Here is a 24,070-nt window from a genome sequence, read left to right on the forward strand (position 1 = left end):
TGATCCATTTACAGACACTGTAAATTTTACATTTGTGCTAAATATTTTACTCTCCGTATAGATATTCTTGTGATTTTTTTTTCAAGAGGCTTTTAAGTAGCTTGGAACTAGTTTGGTTATTTTGGGTCTCATTCTGAGATTTGTTAGGTGGAACTTGGTTACCACTGAGGCATGATCCTTCTATATTCTCAGTACTGAAGTATGCCCTGTGATCTTGAGGTTTTTCTAGTGTGACTGGTAGAAAGTCACTACCCTTGAGCACTGGACAATGTTAGCACTGATCTTTTTATGAGATTCTTTCCCTCACTTTAGGTAACTCACTCACCTGATGAAGTGATTATTACTCAGATGAATTCTGAAGGAAGAGCCTCTGCTTATCTCTCTCTATGTATCTCTCTATGTGTTCTTTCTCTATGAAGATCTCTCATATCTGATACTTTACCTTCGAATTCTAACTGGCTTGGTCTTAAACCCTTACTCCACCTTCTGTTCTCAGGCAGTGCTGTAGACAGCCTGGTTCCCCTTTCCTGATGGAGCATGGAAACTCTCTTAAGTTCATAAACAGGTAAGCTGTAGAGGTTACCTCACTCGATTACCTTGTCTCATGTCCCACCGTCCTTTGTTGCCTGATGTCTAGTGTCTTGCAAACCATCGTTTTATGATTATTCTATTCTTTTTCATTCCTTCAGGTGGATATAATTCTTGTTCCTTCATCTTGGATGGAAGTAGAAGTTCCTAGATTATTTTTCAGAAAAGTCTTTTCACCATCTAAGCCTGGGGGGTGGTTAATGGAGGCAGCAGAGGTGGCTCTAGGGTGATGACAGGGGCTATCAGGCTACAAGTTCTGCAGACACTGGGAAGATTTTATGATTGGTAATTTTGATAAAATCTGAGACAGAATGGCCTGGTTTCACATGATTTATTTTGGCATAGTTTGAGTTAACATGCCCTCTGTTGTAAATTAAAATGTTCAACTATGACATTGATCAGTGAAAAATAAAGAGAAACCAAATAAAAATCATGTTACTTTATTTATAAACAGTTTTAACTTATTTACAAATTTAAGATATTATTTTCATATTCAAATTACTCTCTAACTTTCTAAAAAATGTTCTTACTACTTTTGCCTTTAAGAGAGACACTAGAGGGCATTGGTCTTACATGGCTGGTATTGCAGGTAGGAGATGGTTAAAAAACCATATCTTCCTGCCTTGGCCAGTAGTTCAGTAGATCAAGGCCAGGGAGTGGTAGACAGAGGCACTGTCCCTGGGGATCCCTGGTATGAGTTAGTCAGACACAGAAGCCAGAACCTTGGAGACAAAGGAGTTCCTAGCACTTTGAGGAAGGGAGGATGGACCTCTTAGGTTCCATGGTCCACAAAAGGAAAGAAGGCAGAGGGTAAAGAAAGTTTCAGGGTGGAAATGGGGTGTCAATCATAGGGTTTTCCTGCAAATTAATTTTGCCTTTCTTCTGTCTGAGTTTGATAAGCCTGTGAAGAAATTGGCAGAAGGATTCTCAAGACGACCCTGGGCATAAAAATGAGTTTCTTCTAAACTTTTCTTGCTTTCATTGCACACTGAGAGCTGACATAAGTATCCAAACTGGCAGAAGCCCATTTGGGGAGGACTCTAGAGACCCATTCTACACATTGCCCCTCCTTCTCTATACCCCCAGGCACGTCCTCCTAGGACTTAGAAGCTGGGAAAGAAACTCACACCAAAACTGGCTAGTGAGGTGCATATGCTGATGGACCCTCTGGACATAACCTTGCATCCCCAGCAGGCAGGAGCAGAAGGAGGAAGGAGGGAAGAGAGAGAATAAATAATCCCTGCAAGAGAGGTCCAGAGGAGGAGGTGGAGACAGGGAGAGGGCAGGGCTTCAGTGCAATTTCCCAGACCTCTTTAGAAAGAGTTCCGGGGGGGGGGGGAAAGGCACACATTCCATCCCTTCAGGACAGCTGAGGTGAGTAGAGACCATGGGGTGTAGGGGTGTGTGGGTTACTTGTGGCTAGAGATCACTTGTTAGTCCTTCTGAGAGACCGAGAAACCAGGCTGAAGAACCAGATGTACAAGGGTGGGGCTGGGGATGTGGGAAAAGCCATCCACTCCGAGGACAGACAGTAATTTCTTTTTGTGTGATGAAGGGAAGTAGGCAGGTGATAAATGTTGCCTAAGGATAGTTTTTAACCAATTTTTCAATAATCAGTGTACTGATGTACCTGTCCAGAGGCTGGCAAGAGTATAAATGTCAGTAGGGACAAAGAACAGATTGAGGTGGGGTTAGATTGGGGTTGATTTGGGTTAGATTGTGTTTTGATGTGTGGACAGGGCCATCCCTAATTTTAAGATTGAAGTTCAGTGTATGACTAGGGATCAGGCTGCAGCTAGGGGCATATGGGGAACTCTGAGTGGGATCAGGGCTCATTCTATACTCTGTACCAGGAGTCAGGCTGTGGCTGAAACTGTGATTTAATAATCTTCCTGGGGCTTCAATGCTGGCTCAGTCTGTGTCTAGGATCAGGGTTCATCTTTCAGTCTATTTAAAAAGCAGCTCAGCATCCACACTGCAACTTCCCCTGGCTTGCACTTTTTACCCCAACCACACTAGAGCCTTGCAGCTTTCCAAACAAGGTCTGGTTTCTTTTACATTGAGTCTTCGCCTTTGCCAGAGGATGCTTTCAAAAACAAAATAGACAAAGGCTGTTTCTTAAATTCCTTTCAGTCACTCACAATTAAGCTCCTTACCATGTCTTGCAAATCATAGTGACACAAGCTGGCCCCTGTCTCCTCTGGCTCATCTTAAACTCTCCTGTGCTGTTGGTGTTCTGGCCATCTTGAGCTTCTCTCTGTTCCCCGAGCTCCCCAAGATATTCTGACCTTAATGCCATTTTCTTCTGTTGTCTCCTTTGCCTGGAAAATGCTTCCCCTAGATCTCAGAGTGGTGGGTATTTTCTCACCACAGGACTCTCAGTCATTTGTCACATCTTTAGAGAAGCTTTCTATTGTGTCTTGATCCTATCTTTCTCTATCCATCTCTCTGGTCCTTAATGCACTTTTTGATTGCTGACTAATAATGTCTTTATATGAAACTTTTTGATTGCTGACTAAATAATGTCTTTATATGAAATTTTCTTTCCTGTTTCTATATTTACTTTTAGTTGTTGTCCTCCTGGTATATGAGGTGCATGAGCATGATCTCATCTGTTGTATATACTGTTTGATCTCCAGTATGTTTCTGTTAACTGAATCCTACTATCTCTGCTTCTCCTGCTCCACATTTGCCTTCAGTTAGGCACAAGCTAGCCTAACTCCATGGGGCACTGATAGATAACTAGGTCAAACTTCGCAAGCCTGATCCTACTTATGAGGAGAATGGAAAGGGACCTGAACCCTAGGAGCTCCTCCTTGGGCTAACTTTAGGGGACCAGTTTGACTTGAGTGAGTAGGATAAGGTGGAAATTTCACTCAACTTTTTGTAGTTATCAATTGCACTATTTCATCTTTCCAGTCTCATATTGGCCATTTAAAAAATAATGGCCAAACTCCTTCAAGGGTTCATCTGCTTGATCAAATCTAAGCAAGGTATGGGGCACATTGGGTGCAGATAATTTGGGTGGATGTGATCTGGCAAGACTGCCCTTATATAGAGTTAGGATAAAGTCTCCTTCAATAATTGTAAAAAGACCCTGCAGTCTTTGCCAGCCACAGTATTGCTTCTGAGATTTGCCTTCCTTCCCTGGGTTGGCAGTGGGAACCAGAGGCTCCCAGGTATGTCTAAGATTCTCTCCAGGAGAATTTGCTTCCAAATATTCCCATTAAATCTGGAAGTAGCACAGTGTCCCCACTTTGTTACTCTAGGCATGAGACATTATGTGTCCAGATAATGACAGACAGCATAAATCCCCTCTCCCATTACCCCTTGTTTTCCTTTCACATTGAACCTAAGTGGGGAGAGCTAGCTGGAGGTCTTGAACTCTAGAGAGGCACCTGGACTCAAGGTCCTCAATTTTGGATTCAATGGAGAACAACATGAAATAGCCCTTAACAAATCACCTATTTATTCTTTTTTTTTTTTTTTAACAATGCCTTTATTTTTATGTGGTGCTGAGGATTGAACCCGGGTCCTGCTCATGCTAGGCGAGTGCTCTACCTCTGAGCCACAATCCCAGCTCCCATCTATTTATTCTTAAGGAAACTGGGTTATGAGCAGGGCAGTAGCCTGGCATTTTGGAAAACATGTAGATTTGCCACTCTGTGCTCTAACCTTTAATGTTTTATCTGCCAAATGGGACTAATAATACTAACTTGATGGGTTGATGAGAAGTTCTAATTAGATAGCAAGGAGATACTTGGCAGAGGACAAATCTTTTAATCTCCACTATGGTTCCTCCCTGTGTCACAGACAGTAGAGTTGGGGCTGGAAGAGGAGGATGCCGCCTCAAGTCCCTGTCCAGGAGAGTCCTCTTTCTGCCCTCCTGGTTTCCCTCTGAGATTATACCTGGGCCAGGTATTACACCTATCAAGCTATTCTTTTACCTTACCTCCTGGGAAGATTTTTTTTTAGCTTTCAGAAGGTATAGCACAGTTAAAGGGAGCCTGGATCAGGAAAAGTGTACAGGTCTTGGAGTTAGTCTAGGTCAAGTTTCTGCTTTACTCATCAACTGTTAAACCCCGAGAATGCTGTTTAACTCCTTGGAACCTCAGTTTTTTTCATCTACAATGTAGAAAGGACACACAAAACTCCTCTCATGCAGAGTTGTTCTTGGATTAGAGATAATAATATACAGTAGGTACTGTGTAGTGTCTGGCATTTTGTAGGTATATAATGAAATCTGCGAAAGTATTATTAAAAACAACAAAATCAGTGTTGTGGGTGATTTCATTGTTTCCTTGGGTGAGAAGAGAGGGTGAAGAGAGCCATCTTCCTCTCGGTGTGCTTTTCCATGGATCTATGAGAAGCGGTTGGATAGGGGATGAGTGCTAAGCTGGCTCTAGCTGGCAGAGTTCTGAAGGTCAGGGGGAAGGAAGGAAGGAAGGAAGGAAGGAAGGAAGGAAGGAAGGAAGGAAGGAAGAGGATTGAGGGCCTCAAAGTGAATCTCTACTCCATAGCTGGGGACTCCCTTGTTACTCATTCTGAGAAAGGGCTAAGATATTCTTCATGGTTCTCCAATAAACATTCCTGGGACTTGCTAAGATAGTTTGAATTTTTAGAGAAAATTTCAAGGGCAGAGTTATTCCTTGGGGGTTAGGGCAGTCAGTGTGTGGGCTTTCTAAAAAAAGAAAGAAAGAAAAAGAAAAAAAAATGATTTCTTTGTTTATTTTTCCTTAATTCTGTGTTTTTTTTTTCATAACAGAGTGATTTAGTTCCAACTTCCTTCTGAGCTCAAAGCATCTTTTGAGTGCATGCAAATGGTTTTAATTACTAACAGATGCTCAGGCTGGAAGGCTACCTGGGAGTTCTCTTTGTCCTCTGCTACCTCTTGGGGAGACTGTGAGATTGAGATGCTTCAGGGCCAGCAGCCTAAAGAGCACTACTTGGGCTCTCTGGCTGGCTCCCTCTCTGTTCCTTCTTTTTCTATTGCTATAGTCTTCTTGGGTCCAGATTGGTATCCAGCTTCCAGCAATAGCAGCCCATTTTGTGCTACTTATGCACATCCACCTTCAAGGTCAGCTGACTCTTCCCTTTTAGATTTTGGGCATCTGTACATCAGTGCCCATTCTTGCCATTGTGAGAGATTAACTGTTATCACTGTGTGTGTGTCTATTGGTGAAAGAATGAGTGTGCCAGAGGTTGAGTGGTAACAAATTGGGCGAAATGAAAAATTCTTGGAAACTTCAAACATTTTCATAGATCTTGTTTTCCATTTTTTTTGATGGAAAAAAGTGCTTGCGTGCTGTGATTGTTTTTACAACACCTTTTGATATGCCTTATAATATAATTTCATGGCAGCACTATGAGGTTATTATTATTCTCTGCATTCTTTAGGGAGAAGATTCTTAGCTCCAAGATTTTGCTCACCACATCACTCTACCCACCATGGTAATGGAGGGGAGGTGGTTATTGAATTCAAGGACACTCTACCATTGAACTGTACCCCCAGCCCTCATTATTTTTTACGTTGAGACAGAGTCTTGTTAAGTTTCCAGGGCTGGCCTCAAACTTGTGATCCTCCTGCCTCAGCCTCCCAGTTAGCTTGGATTATAGGAGTGAGCCACTGCACCAGACCACCAATATGTTGTTTTTTTTTTTTTTCTTTTTTGGGAGAGAGGAGAGAGAGAGAGAGAGAGGAGAGAGAGAGAGAGAGAGAGAGAGAGAGAGAGAGAGAGAGAGAGAGAGAGAGATTGAATCTTTTTTTTTTTTTTTTTTTGTAGATGGACACAACACAATGCCTTTATTTTAGCATGGGTTCCGCCCATGCTAAGCAAGTGCTCTACCACTGAGCCACAATCCCAGCCCCACCAATACATTTTTTTTCTTTCCCTGATGTAAATAGCAAAGAGGTGTTTATTGCGAACTAGCTCGGTCCTCCATGCACACACAGCAACTGGTGACGCTGAGAGGCCCTGAGTCCAGGGTTTGCAGGAGTTTTATACATTATTTAGAGAAGGCAAGGACCCCCACATACATCATAGCATCTCTTAGCAAATCATCACACACCACGGGAAAATCAAACAACAACTCTAAAACATGATTAGCACATTCACTGGCAGGAACAAGTTGGGTAGGGGTGATTGGTTACTACAAGAGGGGGATTCATTTGAACTGATTGGTTTAAGCCAAGAGGGGGTGTTTGTGCTGAACTACATGGTTTCCCAACACCATAAACTACTGGGAGGGTCATCTGGTATCCCAGGTATTTCCCTGTCTCATGCAGATTGGTGGCTGCTAGGGGATTGCTAGCCTGACTGAGTCAGGGACACCTGGTGCAGCAGATCTTTCCTGTTATTTGTAGATAAACAACTTAGCAGGGTGGGAATGTGCCTAGGCCCACCAATACGTTTTTAATGCAGCACATTTTTATTATGGGGATCTGTTTGCTCTACCATGTCTGCTCATGTGAAACTGGTGGATGGCATGGATACTTGGCCCTCTGGAGCATCAGAACCTTCTTGCTAATGTTTTCAGGTGAGGGATCCTAGGTTTTCTATCAGGTGCAAACTATGCTTCATATCCTCTTTGCATTTATTAAAGCCAAGGCATTGCAATTACTCTGTTTTCTGCATGTCCTCTTGTGCCCTCTGGCTCCCTGAGTAAGAAAGGGCTTTTCTGTTTGACCCTAAAGATTCTTGTTCTAAACTTAAGACCACCCTGCTCTGACCTTGCAGACATTCTTTCCTCCCTCTCAAAAGTCTCTAACGTTCCTACATTTGGCAGACCGACCTCCCTCTTAACCGTGTTAACCTCAGATGCTCACTGGGGGATTATTTTGTTGATAAAATTTATTTTTATAGTCAATAAACCCTGACTTAACACTAATAAATATAGTAGGATGCCTGCCTGGCATTCAGCAGTTTAAAATTCAGGGAAAAATGAATATAGCAATAATTAGATTTCTTATTATCAGAAGGGTAAATGCATAAAAAGAGACCTAAGTAAAGTTCTTTGGGAGCACAGAGCAGGAAACATTTAATTATGCCCAGGGGAAAGAAGCTTAGGAAAAGTAACATAGGAGAGAGAAAGTAAGCCAGGACATAAAAAATGAGTGTGGGAAGTTGGAGGGAGGTCTGGGAGGAACCGTTTCTCTTGATCAAAGGATGAGAAATAAAACAGGCAAAATGAAACAGTCACGAGAATCAATTTTACTTTTATGAAGCAGCATGTATTCCAATGTGGCTGGAACATAGGGGCCATGGTGAGAGGCCTAAGGCCAGATTCTGAAAGGCAATTCTTTAGCCACATCCTAAGGACTTTTGTATTTATTCTACAATCCATTTGAAATTTTCAAGCACATTTTAAAAATAATTGGCAGTTAGATCACGAAGATTGTGCTGATGAGGAAGGCTATACTAGAGGCAGGGAAGTCAGGATCAGAGTGTGTAGCTGGTGTGACTGGCGAGGCCACCACAACAGGAGAAAGACATACTGGAGGAAAACATTAAATAACAGTTATGCTTTTTTATGCTTCTTCTGTGATATATTGAGTTAAATGCTTTTCACTCTTCAACTCATTTAATTCTCACATTGACCCCATGAGGCAGGGGCTGTTATCATTTTAAAGATAAGGAAACTGAGACTTAGAAAGTTTAAATGACTTATTTGAGATCACACAGGTCATGCCTCAGATTGGAATGTAGGATTGACTTCAAAGTTCATTCTCTGAATGGCCATGGAAGAGGTTATTTTTTGGACAGGAAGAGTTTGATGTGCTTGAGAGATAGTCAGGTAGACACTTTTAGTAAGACTTTGGAATTATGAATTTGAACCACAAAAGAGAATTCAGCACACACTAAATAGATTTTGGAATTGAGAGTTTATACATAGAAAAATGGATATGTACAAAGCCCCTTCCCAACTCTTAAGGGCCAAATCCTAAAGTTCTGACCATATATATCATAGACACACACACACACACACACACACACACATATACACACACATGCCTGGCCCTCTGTGTCCATGAGTTCTACATCTGGGGACCTGACCAACTATGGATCAAAAATAATAGAAAATACTGAACTTTTGGGCCATTAAGTAAAATAAAGGTTTCCTGAGCACAAGCACTTTGAAGCCATGTCAGTAGAGGCAGTAGATCTGATAACTAAGAAGGCTACTAAGTGACTAATGGGTGAGTAAGATAAATAGTGTGGATACACCAGGTAAAAGGAAGATTCATGTCCCAGGTACACCAGAGTATGGTGGCACATTTCATCATAGTACTTTGTATCACATACAATGTAAAGCTTATGAATTGCTTATTTCTGAAATTTTCCATTTAATATTTTTAGATTTCAGTTGACCATGAGTGATTGAAATCATGGAAAGAGCAACTATGAATCATCGCATTGAGGGAAAGATGACGTGAAAAGCATGAGGAAAGCAGGATAGAGCAGGGAAGAAAGCTAAGTAAGGTTGAGGCTTCAGCTGGAGACCAGCTTCAGCCTGTTTCCAGGGGAACTGATGCACTAATTATGTTGGGTGTTGGTATACTAGAGGTGCTGTATTGTTTAATGACTCTTTACAGAGCAGTTACATTGTATTAGGTACTGTAAGTAATCTAGAGATTATTGAAAGTATATGGCAGGATATGCAGAGGTTATATGCAAATATTAGGTCAGGGAGTGGTTTGTGAAGTAATGCCAGCGAGCCATTAAGAGTGGAGATTCCTTATTGGTTGACTGCTGTATCTAGTTTATGCTAATTAAGATAAGCTGTGTGAAATGTATATATACCCCTCCTGTCCTACAATAAATGGCTCCTACTCCTGCTGTATCAATGTACACAAGTTGCTCGTCACTCCCCGGTTATTTTGCTGCAGCCGGACTGTGGCAATTTTATATAAGTAGATTGATCACTCATGGGTTTTCATACTTGTAGGGGTTTTGGAAACAATTTGCTGTGTGATGGCATTCTCTCTCTCTCTGTCTCTCTCTCTCTCTCTCTCCAGTGTGTGTGTAAATATATTTGAAAACTACAATGCACTTAGTCTAAATAAGCTAATAAATAGTAAGTATACATGAATATTTGCTCTTTAAAGGCCGCAGATTGGTTAACTTACTAGAGATGCAATCTGTAATAACTCAAGTGTCTGACATCTCCTCCCTCAACAAAGTATCTATCTCCACCTCTATCTCCATCTCTCTTATCTCTATCTCTATATAACTTTGATAGCCAGGTTCAGTTCAGAGTCAGCCTGAACTCCACTATAAGACTGATTATCTAATGCTATCAGCTCTGGACTAGTGTTCTAATTGTGTCAATTCCTCTGTTTTAGACTGAGTGAGTCTCCTGGAAACAGACGAGGGGTTTCTGATCAAATGACATACTCACCCTTTATCTGTGGGCATTATAGTCAAAGACCACTAATGAATACCTGAAACTGAACCATACATATACTATGTCTTTTTGGATACATACATAACTACAGTAAGCCTTTATCTTTTCACTTAAAGGGAGCCTTCGTGGATTCTGTTTGGCAATTCCAAATTACCAGCATCACTACCTTTACCACCTGGAGTCAAGGAGGCTGACCTTTTGTACCCTTATGTCAGGTAGTCACTGGCCTCTAGATATGCCTCTTTTGGGCCTTGTGAAATCTTCTGGAGGAAGTGCCTCCTATTTGATCAAGGACAAGTCTGTGGATAAAGGGGGAACTGTGAGCTCTTAGCATTTAACATCCACTGCATATTGGAGCTGGTGCTTTGGCTTTGTAAGTGGGATCTGATAAAGTCAGTAGTGATATCTACTGTAGATAATCTGAGTGGTCTGGACAAGTTTAAAACTTTGAACATTTGGGCAAAGTTGAAATGTATAGTTAGAGTTCAGAGTAAAAGTTAATTGGGGTATTTTTTACAGTAGGATTTATCATAGTAAAATGGCTGTTATTAATATCAGGCTAAAATTGAAACAGTTATTATGATTAAGTATTGGGTTAATGTTAAAGGGGTTAAGGCTGGAATGGGGGATGTCATCAGATTAGTGATGAGGTTAAATTTTAATGTGATTCTTTGTTAATACTAACATTGCTATATTTGGTTTGGAATTTATTAGTCTAATGATATGGTAAGAATCACAGTCAGTATTAAGCATAAAAAAGCATAAGGCTGAACAGGATAGAGGAACTGATGGTATTTTAAAAAATCATCTGAAGGAAACCCTCAATGTTATACGAAATCACATATAAGAGGTTGTGAGGGAAAAGGGGGGGGGAAAGGGAGAGAACTGAACAACAACAGATGAGGTAGAGAGGGAAGATGGGAGGGGAGGGGAGGGGGGATAGTAGGGGATAGGAAAGGCAGCAGAATACAACAGTCACAAATATGGCATTATGTAAAAATGTGAATGTGTAACTGATGTGATTCTGCAATTTGTATTTGGGGTAAAAATGGGAGTTCATAACTCACTTGAATCAAATGTATGAAAGATGATATGTCATGAGCTTTGTAATGTTTTGAACAACCAATTAAAAAAAAAGAAAAAAAATCATCTGAGTCCAATGTATGTATACTCAGTTAGTAGCCTTTCTTTTAGAACTAAATAACTTAAAATATGATTAGAATTTTGTCCTAGTATTTTACTTGTTATTAAGATTGACTGTACAGATGAGGTTAGTAAGTAGGACTGGGTGAATCTGCATATGATACTTTTCTATTAGATTGAGGTTAGAACGGGATCGAGAGTTTAGAGTTTGGGTAGGCAATGGAATTATAATTTGAGTTCAAATAGGACATCAGGATTAAGGGAGGTGTGCCTTGGGATTCTGGAAGATCTGACGATGGCTTATCTTTGCATTCTAGCCTTTACCTGCCTGGCATTGGTCACTGCTCAGTTTCTTCACTATGGTGGTCCCCAATGGCAATGAATCTAGTGCCACATATTTCATCCTAATAGGCCTCCCGGGCTTGGAAGAGGCTCAGTTCTGGTTGGCCTTTCCGTTGTGCTCCCTCTACCTTATTGCTGTGCTAGGTAACTTGACCATCATCTACATCGTACGGACCGAGCACAGCCTACATGAGCCCATGTATATCTTTCTTTGCATGCTTTCTGGCCTTGACATCCTCATCTCCACCTCATCCATGCCCAAAATGATGGACATCTTCTGGTTCAATTCCACTACCATCCAGTTCGATGCTTGTCTGGTACAGATGTTTGCCATCCACTCCTTATCGGGCATGGAGTCCACAGTGCTGCTGGCCATGGCCTTTGACCGCTATGTGGCCATCTGCCATCCACTACGCCATGCCACTGTGCTTACATTGCCTCGTGTTGCCAAGATTGGCATGGCTGCTGTGGTACGGGGTGCTGCACTAATGGCACCCCTACCTGTCTTTATCAAACAGCTGCCCTTCTGCCACTCCAACAAACTTTCCCATTCCTACTGCCTACACCAGGATGTCATGAAGCTGGCCTGTGCTGATATCAGTGTCAATGTCATCTATGGCCTCATTGTCATCATCTCTGCCATTGGCTTGGATTCACTTCTCATCTCATTCTCATATCTGCTTATCCTTAAGACTGTGTTGGGCTTGACACGTGAAGCCCAGGCAAAGGCATTTAGCACATGTGTCTCTCATGTGTGTGCTGTTTTCATCTTCTATGTGCCTTTCATTGGATTGTCTATGGTGCACCGTTTTAGCAAGCGGCGTGACTCTCTCCTGCCCGTCATCATGGCCAACATCTACCTGCTGGTCCCTCCTGTGCTCAACCCCATCGTGTACGGAGTGAAGACAAAGCAGATCCGACAGCGCATCCTTCGTCTTCTCCATGTGAACATGCATACTTCAGATCCCTAGGAGTCAGTGATCACATTTCTTTTCCTTCAAAATCCTCCAATTCTGATTTTAATAGAAATATTTTGAAAGATAGTATTAAGGAAAAAGATCTTCTTTAACAACAACAACAACAACAACAAAATACAACTCAGATCCTTTGAAGATGAAACTGGTGGGGGAGTCTTCATGTGGAAAGAGATGACAGGACCATATATCGCCATTCCCCATTTTCCAATATTATCATCCTGTTTGTTTTTCACTTTATAACGAAGACCCTGAGGTAGTCATTGGTGAGTTGTTACTTCCCATTTTGCCATCCAGCAAATTGCTTCCATTGATAGTCTGCTGCATCCTGAAACAAGGATAGTTCATCTAAAGAATACTTGCTAAAGGCTTAAGCCTGACAAAAGAAAATAAACCCAAGAATAAAATAAGGTTAGATAATTTGGCTCCAAAAGATGACTTCCTCTTCAGAATCCCCAATCATTTCACATGCAGGAAAAAGATATACCTGGATTTCCTTCTTCAAAACAAACTCCACAGAGAAGAAATAATTGCTTTTCTTCTGGGTATGAGGCTCTGAGGGGAAGATTGAAAGTAAAGCCTTGAAAAGACTACATTTGCCTTCATTAAAGAGAGAGGACACACATTGTTCTGAGAGTTTTAATTTTCTTTCTTTCAGCTTCTGATTCAGGCAGGGATATTATTAGTACCCTCATTGTATCAATGGGGAAATTGATGTTCTATGGGGACTGGCAAATTGCATTAGACACAAAAACTAAAAAAAAAAAAAAAATTAAAAAAATGGAATTTTCATGCCCAGTCCTATATTTTGTGAAAGGACTGTTTGACCAATAAGATAAGGAGTAAGGTATTTCCAGAGTCTTGCATTTTCTAGAGGAAGTATTTATTCCTGTCTGTCACTAACCCCAATTATTTAACTCCTGTCAATTGAGTTCATGGCCTTAATTCCAATAGCTCTTGCTTACTGTCCTGGTCCAGTTGCCACTGTACTTGTGTGTGGGGAAGCAGGAGTCTGTGTGGGGAGTTCCCAAAGAGTGGCTTATTTGGGAAGGGTATGATTAACACTGGAGGCACTAGGATATCTGAGAGAAACTTTAGGAAGAGAAGCAGCTAAGAACATCCAGGAGCCTGTGACATAATGTCAGGACTTGTTATCACAGACCAGAATCAAGCGCAAAGGGGACCATGAAACTCAGTAGGGCCAGTGGCTCATATGGCTGGCCAGGAAGCAAGGTTAGGGGAAAAATGAGTCCTCAGAGAGTGAGGAGAGCACATAGGTGGATACAACACATCCCTAGGACTTTGAGTTGTCCTGCAGGAGAAGTTTGTCAGATGATTATATAACACCACCCTGAAAGAGGCCAGTAAAAATCCTACAGCTTGGATATGGCCTTGATGTCCACCCAAGAAGCCTACAAGCCAAGCATAGCAGTTCCAGAAATGGGTTGGGCACTGTACAGTTGCAATAGTGGCCTGGGCAGGATTTGAGATCAACACCTGAAGGGAGAGTCCTAGTCAGATCCAAAGAGGAGCAGGCAAGTTTGGGGGGCAGGGAGCATAGTGGGGAGCAGGGCACATGGCTACTCATAATTTTCTGGCTATATTGAGTAGCACAGAGGCCTACCTGATAGAGAGAGCATAGAGGTGGCATATCCAAGTTCTTGTCCAAGAACTCAGAAGAATGAGGATTTGGGGCACTTTGGAATTAACTAAGTCCAGGTGAGTGGTGGTTAATAGAAATGAGAGCATAAGCTGGGGTTATTGCAAGCTATGGTCACTTTAAACTGTATAGAGGATCAGCTGTTGTCCACAAGGGCCTTGGCATTGGAGCTGAGAAAAAGAATGAAAAGAGAAAAGAGATTTTTTTTTAAATGAGGAAAACAATATAAATCTCTATAAACAAAAATCGTAGACACCCTGAAAATCTAAAAGAAATAAAAATGTAATGAAAATCTTCAATAAAATTGTCACCTTTGAATATTTTTAAAACACATTATTAGCACTTTGGTGTTAATTCTTCTGGATTTTTAGTATGCATTTGTGTGAGTGCTTCTCCATGGGCATGTGATAACTGTATGTGTCTGTTTTGTATTTGGAATCCTTTTGGAGGCAAACATAGATGGATACTAGATGAATCAGACAGACATATTTAAAAACTTTTCTAAGGAATTCCTAGTCTCTGATAGCGAATATGCCTATGACAAAGACTCATGGCTATGATCCTGAATGGCTTTACTGTTCTGTGAATGTAAATATACCCACCACCACCACTCCCACCCCTTTCTCCTTTTTCCCAACAAGTACTAAATTCCAAATACTGGCAAAACTAGACCAGATCTCTGGTGATTTACTTTATAAATACTTTCTGGGGTTCCTTGGAAGGGTCTGGAGAAAGAAGTAGGATGAAAGAGAAATGTTGCTTCTTTTAGGAGATTTGGTTGGAAAGTTGGGATATGTTCTGGACAAACCTTCATTACATGCCTTTCCCATGGACATCCTTTTAACCTCCGCTGGGTCCTTTGTTCAGATCTTTCTGCCTCTGGCCCTATAATCCCAGATATTTGTTGGGTCCTGGAGAAGTCAGAATAATACTAAAACTTAGTATCTAAGTCATTTCTAGGATTTTTTCAGGTTTAATCCAGAAATGATTCTTAATGTGTCTTATGTTCTCCATTCTGACTATCAACACTGGGGCCCAGATGCTCATCTTCTACAGTGGCAGTTGCCACAGCCTGCACACTGCTCTCCTGATCTTCAACATCTTTGCTTCAGTCCTAAATCCCATGTAGATTACACAAGTATTTCTAAACACATCTCTGATTATCTTACTACCCTGTTTGGAATCCATTAAAGATTGCCTCTCGAATAGTATAAATTTATTTTTTTATTTTTAATTTTTTTATTAGTTGCTCAAAACATTACAATGATCTTGACATATCATATATCATACATTTGATTCAAATGGGGTATGAATTCTTATTTTTCCACATGTACAGATTGCAGGATCACATTGGTTATACAGCCACGTTTATACATACAGCCATACTAGCAACAGACACTAGCATACAGATTTCTTAGAATAACAGTAGGTTATCATACAGTAGTTCCTCTTCCCTTCCATATCTGTTCTTATCCTATTTTTTTGGTTTATTTTTTCAACATATCATGCATTCTGATACTTTACAATACTTGCTGACTCTCAATGTTTCATGTACTTTAAAGTCTCTGGTTCACTGTTTCTTTTGTCTGAATTGACAGCTGCCATTTTTCTTTTAGCAATACCAAAGAAAATAAAGCTCTTGGTGATTCATTAGGACCCCAAAGCCTTCATGCTATAGTGTTCCCAGATCTCTTTGTTCAACTTTACAACCTGACCATTTCTAGTTCACAAGAATTGGAGAAAACCTGTCATCACTGAGTCTACTCAGGTTAATAAACTGCCTTATTCCACTCCTCAAATTGAAATAAGACCCCCTTGGATGTGATGGACACACTTGAGGAGTGCTATCCCCCTCCATTGTATCTGGGTTTCTGGTTACAGGCAGACCTGAATTTGGGAAAGAACTATGTTATACCATTGATTTAGGGTTTCAGTGCTGATGTGTGTGATCTCTCTTTTACATATGAAACCCTCAAAGTTGGTCTTGCCTGGATTTGTATGGGTTTTTATTTTAGACTTGATTCAAAAAAGGTGAATCTGATACAGAATAAAATTGTGGTCTTGCCTTTTATACTGCAGGGTTTTCAACTCTAGGTAAGTTAAAGTGAAGGATGTGGGTGTGGAGAATCTAGACATCTGAGATAAGGACCCAGAAGAGAGAGCAATCTTCAATATCAGCCTTCACTGTGGAAGCTGAAAGGCAAGGGAGTCTTTTGGAGAAATGGACATTCCCGAAAGAAGTTTCAAGAAGAATCAGTGCTAAGGCATATGACACCATATCATCTGATCAACACATTTATTTATCCACTTATTCAATAAACATGTCTGGAAGAAAAAGCTAATAAGGTGAGGCAACGAGTCAGAGCGGCAAGGGCTAAGGAGAAGAATAAGACAGAGAACCTAACCTTAGGAGACTTTTAGCTACTACATAGTCTCTTAATAGTAAATAGTAATCTTGTGAGCTAGCTTCCTGACTCCAAAGCATCTCTTAATTTCTTCCACTGAAGTTGTAGGGTGGAGTGGTGGTATTAGATAAAGATCGTTCCTCCTGGATCCAGTCTTTTGCATATGCCCAACAAACTTTTAATATACAAACTTCTTAAATACAAAATACGAACTTATTTTACAATAAAATATCTGATAAGTGATTTTTTTATGTACTAGGTACAAGCCAAATTATTTAACATAGTCTGTGCAATTCTGTACAACCTGGTCACGTACCTTTCGGGCTTTAACCCCTTCTATAAGATTCTAAGCTCTGGAGGTATTGTTTAGTTTAATCCTCCTTACTTCTTTGGAAAGTAAATGCTAGACATGGATTTATAACATAACTGAACTTTATGGTATTCCCACTGTCTTAGCATGGACTAGGGATTTTCAGTGCTCGCTGAGCCCTACAGGTTCCCATGAGTCTATAGGAGGGTCTTCTTAGTCTTTCTCTGTTATTGGTGCACATTAATTATAAATAATAGTAGGTTTCACTGTGTCATATTTGTACATAAACATGTCATCCTTTGATTAATTTTACTCACTAGTACCTCCCCTTGCCTCCTTCCTTCCTCTGCCTAGTCTTCTTTCTCTACTTTCTACTTACTTTCCTAAGGGAACAAAAGGGTATACAGGGTTTTTAACTCTAGGTCTTTCTTCTATTTTAATGAGATCCTTTCCCCCCTTGCTCTAGCTTCCACATTTGAGAGAAAAGAGATGATACTTATCTGAGTCTGGTAATTTCACTTAAGAAACTGTTCCATCCATTTTCCTGCAAATAACATAATTTCATCCTCCTTTATGCTGAGTAAAACTCCATTGTGTGTATATACCAGATTTTCTTTATCCATTCATTTGCTGACTGATGTATAGGTTAGTTATATAACTTGCTATTGTGAATTGTGTGTTTCATAAACATGAAAATGCATGAATCTGCTATCTTTAATTATTTAGATAAATGTGGGGAAATGCAATAGCTGGATCATATGGTAGTTCTATTTTTAGCTTTTTTGAGGAACTTCCATACTGATTTCTACAGTGGCTATACTAATTTACATGCTCAACAAAATGGTGTAAGGATTCCTTCCCTGCTCCCACATCCACAACAGTGCTTCTGGCTATTTGTGTTCTTGATGATTACCATTCTGATAGAATGAGATGGAACCTCAGTATAGTTTTGATTCCTGTTTCCCTAATGACTAAAGAGGTTCAACATTTATTTTCATGTAATTCTTGGCCATTTGCACTTCTTTATGAAAAGTATCTGTTTATTTCATTTGCCCAGGAATTGAATGAGTTATTTGGTATGTGGGTGTGTGCTGAGTATTTTGAGTTTTTTAAAAAAATCTAGTTTAGAAGTTAATCCTCTGTTGGAAGAGTAGCTTGCAAAGATTTTCTCATTTAACAAAAAAATCTATTATATCTTAAGTTTTATCACCCTTGGTCTTTCTTCCTCAGAACCCTGAGCATGGCTCCCCGGATGGGCTTGGACTTGACACTGTAGATGATGGGGTTGAGCACAGGAGGCACCACCAGGTACACATAGGCAACAAGAGCATGTACAATGGGGGGCAGGTGTCTCCCAAAACGGTGGATCATGGACACACCTATGACTGGGATGTAGAAAACCAGGACAGCTAAGATATGAGAGACACAAGTGTTGAGGGCCCGGGCACGCTCCTTGGGAGAGGCCAGCCCCATCACTGTGTGAAGAATAAGGGTGTAGGACAGGACAATAAGCAAGGAGTCCACACCCACCGTGGACAGAACCACGTAGAGCCCATACAGGATGTTGACAGTGATGTCATCACAGGCCCTTTTCATGACATCTCCGTGGAAACAAAATGAGTGGGACAGAAGGATCTTGCCAGGGCAGTAGTTTAGTCTTTTCAGCAAGAAGGGGCCTGGGAAGAGGGACAGAGTGGCTCGAGCCACAATTGCCATCCCAATCCTGATGATGACATTATTTGTGAGGATAGCTGCATAGCGCAAGGGGTTGGAGATGGCCACAAAGCGGTCAAATGACATGGCCAGGAGCACTGAGGACTCCACTACAGAAAAGGAGTGCAGGAAGAACATCTGGACCAGACATGCATTGAAACCAATGAACCGATGGTCAAACCAGAGCACAGCCAGGGTTGTGGGCAGTGTGGACAAGGTGAGGCCCACATCAGTGAGAGCCAGCATGGACAGGAAGTAGTACATGGGCTGATGCAGGCTGGGTGTGCTTCTCACAGCCAGGAGGATGAGGCAGTTTCCAGTGAGTGCCACAGTGTACATGGAGGAGAAGGGGATGGAGATCCAACCATGAAAGTCCTCCAGTCCTGGGATGCCAATCATGAGGAAAGCAGGTGGCTGAAAGAAGGAGATGTTGCCATAGGACTGGGAAGGGAGCATCCTTAGAAGGCAGCTGAGGGCTCCTTAGAATTGTGACCTCTCCAATCTGAATAGACACTGTGATGATCTTAGATGACAAAAAAGAACAAGCTAGTGCTAAATCTAAAGTTTTAAAAAATCAAGTTTCAGAGCTGGTTCTACCATTTACTGATATGTGTAAGAAAGCATAATAATGATAATGATTCAAATCCTCGTAGACTATCTGATCTTATAAACTCTCATTTTGAAGATCTGGCTCCTTTCAAACACAGGATTGGGCCCTTATAGCCATGTCAATGCTACTTCCAAAATCTTATTTTGCAACGATTATTATCTCTAAGGTTGACACTGGGTCTGAACTGGTGGGATGAGATTCAGTCTGCCAGGAAATAGTAACTAGAGTTAAGAGAATGTAGTTGGTATGTACTTTTTGCTCAAATTGAGGATGCGTTATTTTCACATGCATAGATGGAAATGAAGAATGCCTGTTTGGAAAGAGACAAAGACAATTGATTCAAATCAGTAGAGAGGAATGAGGAAGGGTAAGAATTCATGCAGGGTATAAGCATAATCTGAGAGAATGAGAAGTTGCCGTGCTTTTTCTAAAGTCAGTTATTCCTGATATCATCTGTTTATCTTGCCCTTGATTTTTCTATAATACACTTTGATATGTAATAAGTTACATGATTTGTGATTAAACATTTTGGGCCAAATTTCTTCATACTCAGAATCAACAGAGACTTTCTGTAAGGCAGATTTTTTTTTTTTTTTTTTTTTTTTTTTTTTTTTTTTTTTTTACGATATAAGGCTGTAGTGACTGACCAATGGTGAGTGACTCATGTGTTATAGTCTTGGAGTTTGAATATGTGTGTCTGGTTCAAAATTTAATATTTTTTCCTCTGATGATGGCCTCTTCTGATGGTACAAAGTATGAGAAAAATCTCCTGAAGTGCAAAACACCCCAAACATTATTTTTAAAATTGTACTAACACTTTGTATTTCTCAAGTTCTTTCATTGCATATAATTCATTTAATCCTCACAGTTATTCTTAAATGTAGACCTGAAAGATTATTATTCCTACTTCAGGGATGATGTAACTAAGATTCAAGGAAACACTTGTCTGTGTTACTCCTCTACTATAAATCTTTCAAGGGTTCCCTTGTGCTCTCTAGCAAAATGCTTAGGATATGACCCATACACTCCAATGATCTAGGGCCTGCCTAGTCTCCACTCTCATTGTAAACTAAACTATCTCTTGCTCAATGATCTTTAGCCGTGCTGCTCTTATTTCAGTTTTTTGGATAGGCCAAATTACTTCAGTTTGGAATTTTGTGCTATCTCTACTCACCTCTTGCTTTTGATGTGGCTGGCTCCTCATTCTTTTAGATCTTAAACATTGTCTTCTCCGAGCCATTTAGGTAACACCAAGTAGATGCTCTGAGCCATACACCCATTTATTATGTTCACTAAATATTCTTAATTTCCTTTATACTACTCAGTTCATTTTTAATTTTATGATTATTTCTTTCTGGAATGTTTTCCTACTTCTTTCACATTAGATTGTAAGATCCATGAACACAGCAACCATATGGTTTTGTTTGCTAACACATAATTCTTGTATAGTGCTGTACCTGGAACAAAGGAAATTCTCAGTCAACATTTGCTTGTTTGAATGAATAAATAATAGAACGAATAACCAAACCTATAAACACCTGAAGGAAAAGGAAGTCAGGATAAATTGTGAGTCCCTAGGTTTTAAATACTAGGTTCAGCACTGGCTTGGAAGATGAGGGGAAATGAGGCCCTATCTCTGAAGATCATGAGTTATTATACACTTGCGATGAATGTGACATACGTTAAATTGATAGGTGATTTCAGACAGAAGAAATTTCCCAAAATGGGCTTAGTTAATTTTCTGAAAAAATGGATTTTTATCAAGCAACAAGGAATCTCAAGTATTTGATGGATCTATACCCTACTCTGAGATGCCTGGTGGGGATGCATCCTTACATAAAAAAAATTTGGTATATATACACAATGGGGTATTACTCAGCCATAAAGAAAAATGACATTATGACATTTGTTGGTAAATGGATGGATCTGGAGATTATCACGAAAGGTTGAATGTTTTCCAGTATATGTGGAAGCTAATCCAAAATAAGGGGGAGGGATAGAAGTTCAGTGGAGTAACAATGGGGATTGAAAGGAAGGGAGGCAGGAAGGAGAAAGGAAAGACAGTGGAATGAATCTGACAGAATTTTCCAATGTACATACATGAATACACCATGGTGAATTTCACCATCAAGTACATCCACAAGAAATTAATGAAAAAGCAACTATAGGTAAATGGCAGAAAGGTCAATAGAAGGAAGGGTGCAGAGGGTGGGGAAAGGGAAAGGGAAGGAGAGGTACTGGGGGGTCTGAAATAGACATGATATATTCCCTGCTTTTATCATTATGCCAAGATGAATTCTACTGTCATGCATAACTTAAAAGGACCAATTAAAAAAGCATCCTTACAGCTTGCTGTCAGATTATCTGCGCAGGGTTAAGGCTGATGGACATCTTCTTAGCAATTCATTTTCTCTGACCAATATGCCTTGCATCTATGCTCTCCTTCCCCTTGTTCAATCCCTAAGTAAACTGCTCATAATTTCATTGTTTCTCTCAGTTTCTTAAGCAGTTGCTTTACTGTTATAATTTTTATCATCAATTACTATGCCAGGCCATCAGTGTCTTCAGTTGGAGCTCAGCTCTGGCACTTGCATGCATTTCTTTGCACGACTCTGGAACTGGGATATTTGAGATGACCCCAGTTGAAGAATCCCTGAGGCTTTCTCTCCATGTCTCACTATGGTTGAGAAACACTAACAGACAGTATGAAGCAGAAGGAATGAAATTCAACACTTTTTACAATGTTGAGAGAGAAGAGGCTGCTGATTCAGTACTCTATTGTAACATTGTTATGGTGGATATATATATATATATATATATATATATATATATATATATATATATATATATATAAAGAATCCAGTTAAGCTTTGAGGAACAATAAATTCAGTGATGCTACTTTCTTTTCAGTAATTTTAATGTGCTTCACATGTGCTACATAACTGCTACAATAACTTCAATATACTGTCCCTCAGCTCCAATGCAGCACTGTATGGTAGATACAAGATATAACTTTCTTTATTTGTACATAAAGACAAAGATGTCAAATCTAGGGAATCAAATGTCTTATTGAATTGGAAGGGCAATTCAATCTTGGTTCTTTTTGACAAAAATTACCTTGTTTTTTCAAATGAACTGCACTGTTTGTTGCATATGGTGCTAGGTGCCAGGATCATTTTCTCCTTATGGTTCTCAATTTCCTTATCTGTAAAAATAGAACTAGGTTTTTCTTTCAACCCCTGGCATTTGGTGATTGCAATATCCTGTGTTCCTAAAATACAATTCTATTTTACTTTCCTACCTCTTCACTTAGCTCTTAATTTTATCCTCTGAGTCTCTTCCTCCTAAGATTTCTTTGCTCATTCATTCATTTATCCATTTTCTTTTCTGTTTATTTTGAAACAAACCTATGAGCATTTTTTTTCCTTCTGTTCATCAGTTCATGACTTTAGAAAACCCTGCATATACATTTTCTCAATAATTTGTGATTTCTCTTTCTTCTCAACAGTTTGAATTTTCTAAAACTAGTATGTCTGATTCTTATTGATAAAGCTCTGCTTAACAGCATATGGTACAGATGATGATTGATTTTGTGTCAATTTGGCTAAGTGATGCTACCCAGCTTTTGGTCAAACACCAGTCTAGATGTTGTTGTGAAGGTCTTTTTAAATATGTGATTATCATATTGTCTCCATTTTTTAGCTTCTGTAGAAAGAACAATTGTGCTCATCCATAAAACAGAATAGTTTGGAAGGTAAATATTTTGTCTGGTAATGATAGTTTGTATTTCACTGATATGTGGAGTGGTAGTCAGGAAGGGCCACACTTGTTCAATGTTCCCCATTTACCCTTCCCAAAGCCACACACTGATGGAGGGTAGAACCTTTCCTGGTGGGTAAAGGAATTGTTCTGCAATAAAAGTTAAATAAGGCCCTGTCCTTCGTTTTTTAATTTTTTATTTATATATGACAGCAAAAGGTGTTACAATTCTTATTATACATATAGAGCACAACAATACAAATACAGATTATGGATAATCTTAGTATATTTATTACTTGTTACAAATAATAACTAACATTTAATATATGCATATGGAATTTGCCAAGCATATATTTGTATGTATTCATTACCTGAATATTAAAAATAATAATTGCTTGTCTATTATATGCATACAAAATTTGCCAGATGCTTATCATCTGAAATTGGGATTAGTATGAAAATCTACAGGAAGTTATCCATTATTTGGCATAGTTTATTTGATTCATCAAATGTTATAGTCTAGGTCTCAAAATAAAAAATAAAAAAGAGCTGGGGATATGGCTCAGTGATCGATCACTTCTGGGTTCAATCCCTGGTACCAAAAACCAACCAACCAAATAAAAAACCCCCTCATAGTCTATAAAATAAAGTATTAATTTATTTAAATGTAACAACAACTCTGTGAGTTAAGTACTTTATTTTATCTGTTTTATATAAATGCAACTGAGACACAAATGCAGCCAAGTAGCTTGCTCAAGGTTCCAAGTGGTTAGGTTTTAGAGGCAGGATTCAAAGCCAGGCAAAGTGCTTCCAGTACCTGTGTCCTTAACCTGAATACATTTCTGCCTCTCAAATGATTGGTGTCTTTTGGTTTGGTCATTTATTTCCCTACCTGTGTATGTTCTGTCCCTAAATTGTTAAAAATATGTCTCAATATCTCTCTTGTTGTACCCCTAGTTAAACTTAAAGCTAATGGAAGCCACTCAATTTCTGACTTTGGTATGAGCAGTGGGAACCATTTTATCTTCTCACTATCTTTGTTCTTTGTTTTTTAGATCTGTTCTCAAATCCTGAAGAAGTTCAACATCACAATTGATTTAGTGATATGACATTTTTATCATTAACAACAGATATGATCTGTTATCATTGTTTACTGATTTC

At 39.7% G+C, this 24,070-nt stretch overlaps 2 protein-coding genes across 3 annotated transcripts; one reads left to right on the plus strand and one right to left on the minus strand.

Moving 5' to 3' along the window:
* The first annotated feature begins 1,811 nt into the window (after positions 1 to 1,811).
* Positions 1,812 to 14,416, plus strand: LOC308642059 (olfactory receptor 51E1). Of its 2 annotated transcripts, XM_081280662.1 has the most exons (3): positions 9,041 to 9,063; positions 9,932 to 10,083; positions 11,454 to 14,416. In XM_081280662.1, the coding sequence occupies exon 3, from the start codon at positions 11,496 to 11,498 to the stop codon at positions 12,447 to 12,449; it is 954 nt and encodes a 317-aa protein (XP_081136788.1). In that variant the 5' UTR covers positions 9,041 to 9,063; positions 9,932 to 10,083; positions 11,454 to 11,495; the 3' UTR covers positions 12,450 to 14,416. The 2 variants fall into 2 exon arrangements, with proteins under 2 accessions (XP_081136787.1, XP_081136788.1); XM_081280661.1 differs by lacking the exons at positions 9,041 to 9,063; positions 9,932 to 10,083 and adding an exon at positions 1,812 to 1,962.
* A 3,617-nt stretch (positions 14,417 to 18,033) lies between these two features.
* LOC308642144 (olfactory receptor 51I2-like) lies at positions 18,034 to 19,011 on the minus strand (the record flags this gene model as incomplete). Its single annotated transcript, XM_081280748.1, has 1 exon — positions 18,034 to 19,011. The coding sequence occupies exon 1, from the start codon at positions 18,994 to 18,996 to the stop codon at positions 18,034 to 18,036; it is 963 nt and encodes a 320-aa protein (XP_081136874.1). The 5' UTR covers positions 18,997 to 19,011.
* Between the last annotated feature and the right edge of the window lie 5,059 nt (positions 19,012 to 24,070).

The sequence above is a fragment of the Spermophilus citellus genome, assembly GCF_964194105.1.
Source record: "Spermophilus citellus genome assembly, chromosome: 2".
Taxonomy (NCBI): Eukaryota; Metazoa; Chordata; class Mammalia; order Rodentia; family Sciuridae; genus Spermophilus; species Spermophilus citellus.

What these genes read in the sequence shown, in the direction of transcription:
- LOC308642059 (XM_081280661.1), top strand. Translation starts at nt 11,496, where the DNA reads ATGGTGGTCCCCAATGGCAATGAATCTAGTGCCACATATTTCATCCTA.